General features: G+C 37.2%; 2 protein-coding genes and 1 pseudogene across 2 annotated transcripts; 1 reads left to right on the top strand and 2 right to left on the bottom strand.

The window, feature by feature from the left end:
* Positions 1-2,800: 2,800 nt before the first annotated feature.
* On the top strand, positions 2,801-8,303 carry LOC147535986 (elongation factor Tu, mitochondrial). Its single transcript, XM_086641781.1, has 12 exons — positions 2,801-3,218; positions 3,675-3,750; positions 3,914-4,006; positions 4,136-4,210; positions 4,599-4,703; positions 5,157-5,247; positions 5,332-5,537; positions 6,188-6,271; positions 6,810-6,878; positions 6,959-7,021; positions 7,438-7,678; positions 8,015-8,303. The coding sequence occupies exons 1-12, from the start codon at positions 3,046-3,048 to the stop codon at positions 8,083-8,085; spliced, it is 1,347 nt and encodes a 448-aa protein (XP_086497907.1). The 5' UTR covers positions 2,801-3,045; the 3' UTR covers positions 8,086-8,303.
* LOC147535987 (5.8S ribosomal RNA) lies at positions 7,811-7,944 on the bottom strand (annotated as a pseudogene).
* Positions 8,304-8,782: 479 nt separating the features above from the next.
* On the bottom strand, positions 8,783-12,259 carry LOC147535988 (uncharacterized). The gene is made up of 2 exons (XM_086641777.1): positions 9,966-12,259; positions 8,783-9,325 (listed from the first exon to the last, which is right to left on the bottom strand). The coding sequence occupies exons 1-2, from the start codon at positions 12,027-12,029 to the stop codon at positions 8,900-8,902; spliced, it is 2,490 nt and encodes an 829-aa protein (XP_086497903.1). The 5' UTR covers positions 12,030-12,259; the 3' UTR covers positions 8,783-8,899.
* Positions 12,260-12,380: the final 121 nt, after the last annotated feature.

Consider the following 12,380-nt stretch of genomic DNA (forward strand, 5'->3'; position numbering starts at 1 on the left):
GTGAGAATCAGTTTTGGCCAATCTCTCTTACCTTTACCAAATACAAGTACAAGATAGATCTTGTGAGGCATTAAAACAATTGATGTCATGAAGAAATAGAGATAGAGAAACAAATCTCTGTCTCATCGATCCATAGGACTTAGTAGTTCTGTCTGTGGTACCTTCGCGCAGCTTCTCTGCTGTCTATGGCTCCAACCGATGAATAAGTATCTGAAGTGTTAATAATTTCAGATCCTCCTACCATATCTTCGAAACCCATCTCCACTTTCAGTAGTTGGTGATAATTTTCGATCTAGGAACTACTGGATTTTGTATTGTAAAATCGTTGTTGTGTTGGTTTAGACATAGCTTGCCTCTTTAAGGTATTCAACTGCAGCTCCTATATCATTTGTTGGTGCTGTCCATCCCACTCACGCCGGCCTTGTCCATCCACCTTGACCCATGACTATCGGTTCAAGTATCATCTCATTTCTTCCATCATAATGCGACACATCAAAACAAAATTATCATGGTTTGCGGATTATATTATAATCTTCATAAACTTTTGGAGGTTGTCTGCACTAGGGGAAATGTCCAATACAAATCTAATGACTTCATGCCAACAAAAATTAGTTCGGATGGTTCAAAGGGAAGTCTTACATGTCACCTCGGAAACAAAGGTTATTTCCGATGAAGGGAACCATATATGGCAAACAGAGAACCCACCGGAAAAAGTGGTTCTGAGGTTGCCGCCAGAATAATTCCCGCGCGTTGCGAAAGTTGACCAAGAACAAGGGAAAGGATATATCAGATGACGTACTTCCGAAGAAGGATGGTGCAGATACAACCTTTGCGAGACAACAATGGAAAAATGATAACTCGGAGCTTAGAAGTTCATCTGGCTCCTATGATGTCACTGGTAGTACGAACTCAAGGTCATTCATGTTATCAAAATAGTAATAAAAAACAACAATTAAAAGACAATATTAAATTGAACAGTAAACTGTAAATAAAATGAAGGACTTTGTTATGAACCAACAAGATAATCAATAGAGATAACAAACCTGCAATAGATGAAGATACGAAGATGGTGGAACAGTGGCACGACTATTACTCGTTGTACTTATGACTTAAAACGTCCCTGCTACCAGTGAATTAAGTATTACTTTGCAGTATACGAGCGAAGTCTCTTAGGATTCAACTGTTCTATTCAGGAACTTAGGAAGCAAACTTCGTTCTTGATCTACTGATCTTGACAAATTGATAGAGAAAAGTGGAGAAGAAAAGTAGAGAACTTTTTTTTGTGCTTTTCTTTTGAGTACGAGAGTCTAATTTATAAAGTCAAAATCTAATTGTGTTTTCATTCATTTCCATAGATAACAATAACGATGATGAACAATTGATCTTGTCCTTCGTTGCTTTCAGTCTTTTGACACGATTGTTGTGAGAATAGCCCCATATGATTAAGAGGAAGAAGACCCTAAGTCAAATAAATGATATCTACCAATTCACTACTCATCGTCTTTTTTTTTTTTTCTGAAATTACTTAAATGAAACATTTATATAAAATCCATCCAACCCTATTTTTTCTCAGAATTTCAATTATTTAAGGGCAGTGTTTTGGGGAAAATAAGTAAAATTTTCGGGGCAATAAGTTTTTAGGTGGAAACAATATTATTTTTTTCCTCCAAACATCACCCTTTCGGGTGTGTTTGATATCTCCTATTTCCATGGAAATAAAAGAATTTCCATGGAATTAGGTATTTCCACCGTTTGTTACGAAGTATAATTTCATGGCTTTAATTCCCTACGGAATCTATTTCCATGAAATAATCCACTTTTAATTCCTTGCTCCACCCTAGGAATTAGTTTCCGTAGAAAGTCAAAAATCAAAATAAAAATATTTTAATATATTCGGATACTTGAAACCTAATATTTATTTCCATATATGTTGTAAATGACATTTTACCCAAATGACATGTTTATAAAGTTGTTAAAACGACATTTTGGCTTTATATAGCCAAAATTACATTTTTACCCTTTTATAATATTAAATTGACATCTTACATTAAAATGACATTTTTACCCTCATATAAATCAAAGTGGCATTTTTACCCTTACGTGGTCTGGATGACATTCTTACCTTTATCTTATAAAAATGACATGTCTGCACTTTCACATTGAAATGACACACAAAGTTAAATAGTTTTACAACATATGTGCAAAAGTATAATTATGAAAAGATAAGGGTAAAAGTGTAATTTAAACAACATAAGGACGAAAATGTAATTTTGGTAACATAAAAGAAAAAAATGTCATTTTGACTACATATGGAGTAACTAGAAACTCTTAATTGAATATTATTATATTCGTAGAAGTTAGTTGTCAACCAAATAACAGAGTTCGTAATTCCACGAAATAATAAATGACTATCAAACGAAATAACTCTTATTTCCATGGAATAATGCCCTTTGAGTCACTTTAATGAAAAGGAAATTGGACTTATTATTTCATTTTTTTTTAACTGTATCCTGACGTGAACATGACCACATTAAAAAATTTGTATGTGTATGTGTATGTTTGATATTGCACGGTAGTACCATGTAGATGACTCCTGACATGCACCTGGTTGAACTCCCAATCGTGAAAAATAATTAGTTTAACTCAATAACTCTAAAACTTCTAAACATTTCAACTCTTAGTTTACAAAATTTGACCAAACTTGCTCTGTCATTAGTACCTATCAAACTTCTCAATGTTAATAATTTTACAGTCTGAATCTAGCTCGCATAAGTTGGGCTTGTTATGTTAGTCTTAAATCGACTTAAAATCCGCTCGAGTTGTCTTACATAAAGAAACAAACCAACAAACATTTTGAAATCTGACTCGTGTCAATTCGGAATAGATTTCTAGTTAGATTTGTAGATCCCAAAATGAAAAAAGAAAACAAAAAACAAACACCACCATAGTCACTAAAACCCTTCCTTTAAGAGATCGCCAAAACCCCTAAAACCGTTTATATCTCTCTCGCTGCCATTTCCTTCGTCACTCGCACTGCTCTCTTCAATGGCTTCAGTTGCTCTTAGAAACCCTAATTCCAAACGTCTACTATCCATATCCTCTCCATTATGTCGTGGAGCTGTATTAACTAATTTCTACATCTCTGAATCACTTCCTAGAAAAGAACTAGTCTCAGATGTCTGTCCATGGTGGAGATCAATGGCTACCTTTACACGAACGTAACTATAAATTTACTTAATTGAGTTTGTTTTTTTAGGGTTTATTTACTTCTCCATGTCTGGGCTTCTCTTGAATGAATCAAAATCCAATCTTTTCTTTTCTTAATTGAAGTTTTTTGGTTGATAGGGTTTAGGGTTTGTTATATGAATCTATATGTCTTTAGATCTGTTGGATGTTTAATCTTGATTCTGGGTTTATTTAGTTTTAGGTCACTATGAATTACCCATTCAAAAAGGAAAGACCTTTATAAACTACATTTCTTGAGTAATTAGGGTTTTGGGAACTAATAATTTCATTTGATAATCTTCTTTTAGTGAGCTACATTTGTATAATTTTTGTTAACCATTATTCATATTTGTTAATTCTTTTGAATTGTTTCAGTTAAGTTTGACTTGGGTTGTATGGCATTCTAATTATTATCTGAAATTTTGTTATTGACATTTTTTTCGCTATAGGAAACCTCACGTTAATGTCGGAACTATCGGACATGTTGATCATGGGAAAACTACACTCACTGCTGCAATTACAAGGGTGTGTATTTTAGTTTGCAGATGAATTTGTTATCTCTTTTGGGTTTTCCATAAACATTGAGTTGTTTTGAGTTTATGGTTCTAATTAGTATATTCCTCGCTTAATGAATTTTAGACTTCTACTTCTCGCGTCTTATCCAGTATATGAATGTTCTTATTATCAGGTTCTCGCAGAAGAAGGCAAAGCTAAAGCTGTTGCTTTTGATGAGATCGACAAGGCTCCCGAAGAGAAAAAGAGAGGAATCACCATTGCAACGGTTAGGATATCATCTAGTTTTTTCATGTTCTGGTATCATTACGTTATGTACTAAATTGTATGGAGTTCATAAAAATATAAAATATACTTTGTGGATCTAGCTGAGCTTACTGTATTTTACGAGTTGCAGGCCCATGTAGAATACGAGACTGCTAAGCGACATTATGCTCATGTGGATTGTCCAGGACATGCTGACTACGTGAAGGTGGGATTTAAGATTGTTCGCTGGCGTGAATAAGATAAATGCTAGTTATACACAATTTCCCATGATTGAGGTTGATGAATCTATATATGAAGCAAAGAAAAACATAATCTACTTAGTTTCTTGCAGGCTCCCGATTACATTAAAGAATCTAAATGTGAATGTGTTTATAATAAACTTTGGCGCGGAATCCTGAGTTCTTAATTGCTTGCTCTCTAATTGGATCGCATGAAAGTTTACACTGTTATGGGTAGTGGTACCAGAAGCAGTATTTTTCTTTAAATGGACTCCAGAAATGATTTCATTTTGAAGCAGTGTAGTTTGTATACATAAAAAAAATTCGTTATGGAAACGTGTGTGAGTGACTTATCTCTATGTTATTGGATTACAGAACATGATTACTGGAGCTGCCCAAATGGATGGAGGTATTCTTGTAGTATCAGCTCCTGATGGACCCATGCCCCAGACTAAGGAACATATTCTACTTGCGCGCCAGGTGAGTATTATGAAAAACTTCTAAAGAACCAAGATATCACCATGTTATAAATTTGATAGAACTGCACTTTATAAGTTTTATTCTTTTTAAGTTTAGCAATTTTCATGGTGGAAGACCGTGGAACCACAAAAGATGATGGCTGTTGTCCCATGGCTATGTTTAACTTTTGAGCTTAGGCGAATGTATTGACTCATTTCGGTGCGTTTAGATTTAGTTATGTAAATCTGAGGTACAAGTACCATATGGAAAAGAATTACCGAGCATCCTTGTTTGTACGGTTTTGAAATAAGTCGAGGTTTTAATGGTCCTAGCATTGTTACCTTGTTTCTTTACCAAAGGATGCCCACTCCCAAGCATTGGGATATGATGATTCCATACGATTTTATCTCGTACACCCTATTACGCCCTCTTAGTCCTAAGTGCAATGTTGTATCTTGACTTCGCATCATACAGGTTGGTGTGCCGTCACTCGTCTGCTTTTTGAACAAGGTTGATGCTGTTGACGATCCAGAGTTGCTGGAACTTGTGGAGATGGAATTGCGTGGTATGCCAAGATTTTCACTTAAATGCATAGTATTTACTTTTGTTATTTTTGCAGCTCATGGAAGTTATTCTCTTTTTATGACAGAGCTGCTTAGCTTCTACAAGTTCCCTGGGGATGACATTCCAATCATTCGTGGTTCGGCTCTCTCTGCTTTACAGGGGACAAATGAGGAAATAGGGAAAAAGGCGATTCTGAAGTTGATGGATGCTGTGGATGAATACATCCCTGACCCTGTACGCCAACTTGACAAACCCTTCCTGATGCCAATTGAAGATGTTTTCTCAATTCAGGTAATAATAAGTAATTCATATATATCATCTCTACCTGGTGAGTAATAACTGAGTAAAACAATAGTCGAAGATAAGTGATGAGTTACACGCTTACAGAATACAGATACAACTATTAAAGGGAATTTTTTTGAGGATCAATTTTTTACCGATAAAGATTTTCCTTTCGCCAGAAAAAAAATATACACCAGACTTAAACTTCCTTGTCTGAAAAGTTAAAAAGCTTTGCTTGCTAACCTCAGTCTGATGGACCCCAATATGAGGTTAATTCCACAGGATTAACTATCTCATGACTAAGGGGTGCTCCAGATGGATTAGAGTTTAAGATTAGATGTGTCTTTTCAACTTAATAATCTTTAGTTGGAATGCTGTTTTGCTCTGCTTTAGGTTGACCACAGACTCCTCGGTCTTGTAATCTCTTTTTATAGATTCTTTTTCTCTATAAATAAAGGATTTTCGCACTGTCTTCGGAAAAAACACCAGCTTTATTGTCAAATTCAGGTCTTCAGTGAAAAGGGCATTATCATCACTAACATTGCTCTGATTGTTATTTCCCCATGAAACTAATGCTTATGGGGAGCCATCAGCGAATGATTATCTGGAAATCAGCACCTAATGTCATATATTTTATTGTTCTTTGTTCTGTATTTAAGGGACGTGGAACCGTTGTCACTGGTCGTATTGAGCAAGGGACTATTAAAACTGGAGAAGATATTGAGATATTGGGATTAACACAGGTAATTTGGTAAATTCAAGTGTTCGTTTATATCGTCATAATTATTTAATGATGCAAATCATGCAATGTTACTATGAAGGTTAATACCCGAGTAATCCCCAAGTAGCCGGGAGTCGGCAACAGCCCGACTCGACTAGGGGTCAAAACCATGGGTTTAATTCCGAGTTATAGACTCCAGCAATCTCCTAGTGGATATCCTTACAATGTCACTTTTGCACCTTCATTATTCCTTTTTCTCATGAAAGTCGTGTACTCTTGTCTTGTCAATATCTCTTGGTTAGTCGGTTTTGCAATCTTTTAGTAGTGGGTTTTCTTTCCGAATTCTTGGACTTCTTAAATTTGCATTTATTCAAATGTAAAACAGGATCTCACTTCACACTCTCACCTTAAGATAAGATTCATGAGTGGATCAACTTTGAAATCGTATGCTTTGTGCCTTAATATTCTCAGTCCTTCGATAGATGGCCTTTTGTGAAACTAGTAGATGCAATGCTGATTTACTTATCTTTGGTGCCAATTTTGCTGTCTATTTTCTGCAGAGTGGTGCTCCTTTAAAGAGTACTGTGACTGGTGTAGAAATGTTCAAGAAGATCCTCGATCATGGGGAAGTAAGAAAACACATATCATAACACATTCAAGTTGATTATGTTAAAGTGGCTATCTAATTATTGAAGTGTATCATTTATAGGCTGGGGACAATGTGGGACTTCTTCTACGTGGTTTAAAGCGTGATGATGTACAGCGAGGACAAGTGAGTAACTGGGTTTTCCTTCTCTTTCTCTTTCACATACACATGTAGGGCTGGGAGTATAGTCCAAAAACTCGAAACTCGGACTGGACTGTCTGAAACACGAAAGAAAATGAGCTATCTGGAACCCCAGGATAAGTTGCGCCTGCCCCGCCGCCTGACCTGCTATCCTCAGTGTGCCGGGATTGGGCGTTGAGCGGAAAAGGTCAAGCCCGAACATGAAACCCGTCTATTAATTCCGGACGCGTGTGGACATCTCTCTCTCTCTCACATACTCACATGCACATGTACAAATACATGCAGTTCTCTATCTTCTAGTTTGGCTTCGGCTTCCATGTAATGCTTCCATCGAAACTAAATTGTCTGCTCGATATTTGTTTATTCCTCCGCCAATGTGTTAAACATTTTATTGTTAATAGGTGGTATCAAAGCCTGGGAGTCTAAAAACATACAAAAGATTCGAAGCCGAAATATACGTACTTACAAAGGATGAAGGTGGACGACATACAGCTTTCTTCTCAAATTACAGGCCTCAGTTTTACCTGAGAACTGCTGATATCACAGGAAAGGTAGAATTACCTGAAGATGTTAAGATGGTTATGCCGGGTGATAATGTTACTGCAGTATTTGAGCTCATATCAGCTGTTCCACTTGAAGCAGGTACGTGTACCAATCTCGAATGCGTCAAATAAACTAGAACATCGCACTCAAGTTGCGCCTGAGGCCGTCAGGCCGAGGGCACGCCAGCCTGGTTGTCACACACCGAGTTGCCTCCCCACCTCTTGATTGATGTGGCTCGGCCTGACGGTTTCAGGCGCAACTTGCGTTCAAAACCTCGTTTCCCAGGATTCTGCAATTCACACCAAGTATCGCATTTCGCTACGTTCTTCATGATGCGAGAGGCGTTGTTTTGATCTTTTTAAGTTTAAGCAACTCAATTTTGGTTGTTTTATAGTATGAAGATTCTTGATATTTCATCTGTAAATTGTTTAACAGGACAAAGATTTGCGTTGAGAGAAGGAGGTAGAACGGTCGGTGCCGGAGTTGTTTCAAAAGTGATCAGCTAATCTGCTCCATTAATGGCCATAAGTACTCTTCTTCCTTGGCTCATCTGAAAAAAGGATAAAAAGAACAGAGGTTGAACGTTCGATTTCTTAACGAAACGTAACGATTTGTTAGTCCATACTACATGTTCATTTTGAGCATTCTTACATTAGTGTTATTGGTGCTGTGAAATTTTGAATTAGTATCAAAAGATTGATTATTGTCTACGCATATTTTTCTCGATCTTGATCTTTCTAGACTTTTTATCATCTGTATCTATAATAAGAAAAAAAAATGTTGTTCGATGCCATCAAACATCTGACAGATTTTTCTGTGGTGGATACTTGAACCTTGAAATTATTTTAGGTATCCCAACTATTGAGAACATAAACCTATCTTTGTCTTCCTTAGATGATGTTAATCTCTTATGAACCACATTGTATGCAATCCTTTTTTGTGAGATTTCATCAGGATTTGAAGTCAGACCACGTACATATGCAATCCTTGTGTGAGATTTCATCAGGCTTTGAAACGAGCGAGGACTCTGACGAACGCATTCTTGCCAAATAGGTATGTATGTATACAGAGACACTGTCAAGTCTTAATGCATAGCACCTCCAAGAGCACCTGGACATTTCAGAAATGCCTCAACAACTAGATAACAGGCTCCGGCTATAGGTATTGAGAAGAATGAAGAATGGAAAACTTTAGTAACAAAGATTACAAAAAGAGGCCATTTATTAATTTGTACATGAACAAATCAAAAGGAAAAAAAAAGTCACACATCTCTCTCTACATATATAGATAGATAGATAGATAGATCGTTCTCTAATTTCTTCATACATCACCAAGAAGTTGAAGAGCAATTTCAACAAGTGAGTGAATAGTCTTCTTATGTCTACTCAATCCAATAGTACCAGAGAAAACATTATAACTCTCAAGCTCTGAAGTAGTTTCTGTAACATTTTCGAGTTCCCTTTCCAACCCTAGTTGTCTAAATATCTCACTGCTTTTATCCTCCTCTCTCATCATCCAAATCACAACTTCAATTGTATATCTTCTAATTCTTGGTACTTTGATTGGTGGGTACTTGTTGTTTTTTAGAATCTGAACTAGTTTCTTTGCTAATTCAATTTCCCTTACTTCAGTTTGTTCAAACATTATTCTTGTTTCTATTGGTGTCATGAATTTGAAGATCTGTGATGCTAATCCAAGCATTACTTCTTGTAGTTTGTTTTCTTCTGACATAATTTTCTCAAGTACCTGCCAAAAGAAAAGAAAGGAATTCAGCGTGGTTATGAGATATTCATTTTGGTCAAATACTCTAGTTACACTTCGATGGAGCCGGGCGAGTGCCTAGCGTGTCAGTAGCCAAGTTTTGTCAAGGTCTATGCGTTAAATGAATCGTATTCAGCGTCAACACGAGACAGGACAGAACGACTAGAAACATGAGTCACTTGGTCAAACACCCTCTATACAGGGTTGGGCGTGCCTGGCGTCTCCCGAGCCTCAGGCAAGACAATGTCAGTGTTAAAAAGAGTCATACTCAGTGCTAATGGGAGGAACGGTACAACGATTAGAAGGGGTGGTCAAACACTCAAACGCTCTCTATACAGGTTTGGCGTGCCTGTCACAAGCCTCATGCAAGTCATGATCCGTGTTTAGATGGGTCGTGTTCTTCACCAACCTAAGGAACGATAAAACAACTAAAAATAGTGGCTATTTGGTCGAATTACAAGTTGGGTGTATCAAGCCCATGCCAGGCACATCACGCGCCTTAGACAAGTCGGTTAGTGGCGGTCTAAACGACTCGCGACGGGCCATTTCGGGCTGCCAACCACAACTAGTAATCTTCTTCCTGTTAACTATTCAAGGAAGTCAAAAGGGAATCGAAGAAACTTACATATGGTGCAGCAGAAGTGATTTCTCTTAACTTGAAGTAGCAATCAGATGAACTATAAGAACATAAATTCCTTAGAATTCTCCCCGAATCTACGCAAAGTAACTTATCTATCAATGCTTCAACAAGCTTCTCAACAACTCCTAGTTTCAAGGTCCTTCGACAGTTTTCTTCGCTATCGAAAACTAGCATTGCTAATGCTTCTCCAGCTGCAACTCCCACAGAAACCCTATTTTCTTGCAAATCTTGTTTCAAGAAAATCTTGAATAGTTCATTGAGAAGTCCACCAGTACTGCCAATCCTCTCTGTTGCATCTTCTTCCAATGCCAAACTAGTTAAGATCTCAATTCCTAGTTTTTGAAGTAATGGGTAGTTTTCGCCATACCGTAAAATGTCTCTGATATTACTAATTGTGAAGACAATCTCCGATATTTCTCGACGGAGAAGTTTACCCGTTGAGCCCGTTGTGCTAGAAAGCATCTTCATTAGTTGTAACGATCGTTTTACTGTTATAATTTGAGATTCTGTTACACGACCGCCTCTTAGAAACCTCTCACCCGTGTGAGTGAAGTCAACAATTTTCGGTAGTAGTCCTCTTGTGTTCCCGATCTTTCCGCAGTTATCATGATCCCGAGCGAGTTTCTTTAAGATATGAAGACCCAAGTTGTTAAAAGCAGAGAACTCATAGTTTGCTTGATCAAGGAGAATGTGTTTCTGAAATATTTCGCCGGGTAGGCCCGTTGGGCTTTGTCGAGTATGGAGCAATGACGATATTGATTCCATTGCACCGGGTATGCCAGCAACCCGAAGCGAGTTTTGCTTCTTTCCTGCTAAGATTGACAAGATTTCAGCAGCCGATTTTCGTATCTCTTCTTCTTCAGGGTCTTTCCAATTCAACATCTCTACTAATCTCTCCATGACATATATAGAGATCCCAATCTTCTGTAATGTGTCATCCGAAAACCTCTCATTTTTCGCAAATTTGCGAAGAATTCTAGCTCCTGTAAGCTGCTCATCAAACGAATCAGAACCCAAAAGCTCAATGGCAAAAGAAACAAGATCCATTTTCAGACCATCAAAGATACTTCCATTAACACATTTAGAGTATGAATCATAGAAGAACCTTCGAACCGAAACTAAGCCCGATGGGCCGAAATCGCAGTCTCTATTAACTTCTTCTAATAGTTTATAGTAAATGACTTTCCATTCCCAATATGCTTTCTCTAATAGAAACAACATAGCTTCTGCTAATGCCAAAGAATAGAAAATATTTAAAGCAGATTTTCGATTTCGTTTATCAGAATCTCCTTTACTTATTTCACCAAAATCTTGTTGAATTAGCCTAACCAACGATAATGAAACACAAGCAGAAGCCGATAATAGTTGAAGCCAATATAACAACTTACTAATATTTTTCGAAAGAAATACCCATTTTGCATAAGGAAGTAAAGGAACATCTGATGTTTCCCAAGTTCGATTTCGTGATAAAAATTTCTTAACATTCTTATCGACGAACTCACCTCTATGGGTAGTCTTTGTAACTTGTCTATCATGGTGATTTTTCGGCCCGATTGTCATTACGGGCTTCAATATCGCCTTAAAACCCCGAACAAGTAAATGAGAGCTTGATTTCAAGGCCCGAAAGCTATACCTTCCTGCATCTGTAAATGACCAAGTAGCTTGATGTTGCCATTCAAGTTCATGACTTCTACTAAAGATTCGAGCTCCTTCGATTAGTAGTATAGTAGTAATGAACCAAAAATCAGTTTTTTCAAGAGTAATGGCGAACCCACCAAGAAGAACAACAGTAGCCCATATGAACCCAAGTGTTCCTAACCCACTTGCCATTTTTTCTAGAATAGCTAGACGAAGAGCAAATAATGTAAGTTTCTTCTCTGGTGCACGAGCTATCGATCTTTTTACAGTATCTGCATTATTGGTACTTTCTCTTTCCTCAACTTGATATTGAGATTCTCTTTGAGGTTCAAAAGTTGTAGAAGGACCATAGTTATCACTAGACTGTCTTTGTTCATCGATTTGTACTCGAACGACTCGTTCGTCCTCCATGGGTAGAGAGCTTGCTTAGTTTAGAAAGAACTTGAATATTAAGAACAAAGTGAGAGAATATGAGAAGTGGGTATTAAGAATTTAGGAAGGATTTAGTTGTGTTTTTAGATAAGAAGATGAATGGGTTATTATGAGATTTTTGTATTGATATACGAATGAAGAAAAGTGATGATAAATATGTGGAAGTTAATGAGCTTTAGGAGCACGTTAATGGTATGAATATGAAGAGTAACGGATTACTTTTATTGTCATTTCTTAACAAGTTATGTTTTTAAGTAGTGCTAAAGAGCCCGAAATTTGGGGCCGACCACGTGCCAAGAGGTGACATGGCAGACCCAAATTGGTCAGATC

This window comes from Eschscholzia californica, unplaced genomic scaffold, assembly GCF_041429995.1.
Source record: "Eschscholzia californica isolate CP2 unplaced genomic scaffold, dmEscCali1.0.p SCAF_5, whole genome shotgun sequence".
Lineage (NCBI taxonomy): Eukaryota > Viridiplantae > Streptophyta > Magnoliopsida > Ranunculales > Papaveraceae > Eschscholzia > Eschscholzia californica.

Excerpts from the sequence above, each read along its gene's own strand:
- LOC147535988 (XM_086641777.1), bottom strand. The coding sequence starts at position 12,029 with ATGGAGGACGAACGAGTCGTTCGAGTACAAATCGATGAACAAAGACAG. Across the intron at positions 9,326-9,965 it reads TCACTTCTGCTGCACCATAT|GTACTTGAGAAAATTATGTC; the intron begins GTAAGTTTCTTC and ends TTCTTTTGGCAG.
- LOC147535986 (XM_086641781.1), top strand. The coding sequence starts at position 3,046 with ATGGCTTCAGTTGCTCTTAGAAACCCTAATTCCAAACGTCTACTATCC. Across the intron at positions 4,007-4,135 it reads GAGGAATCACCATTGCAACG|GCCCATGTAGAATACGAGAC; the intron begins GTTAGGATATCA and ends TACGAGTTGCAG. Across the intron at positions 6,879-6,958 it reads AGATCCTCGATCATGGGGAA|GCTGGGGACAATGTGGGACT; the intron begins GTAAGAAAACAC and ends TATCATTTATAG.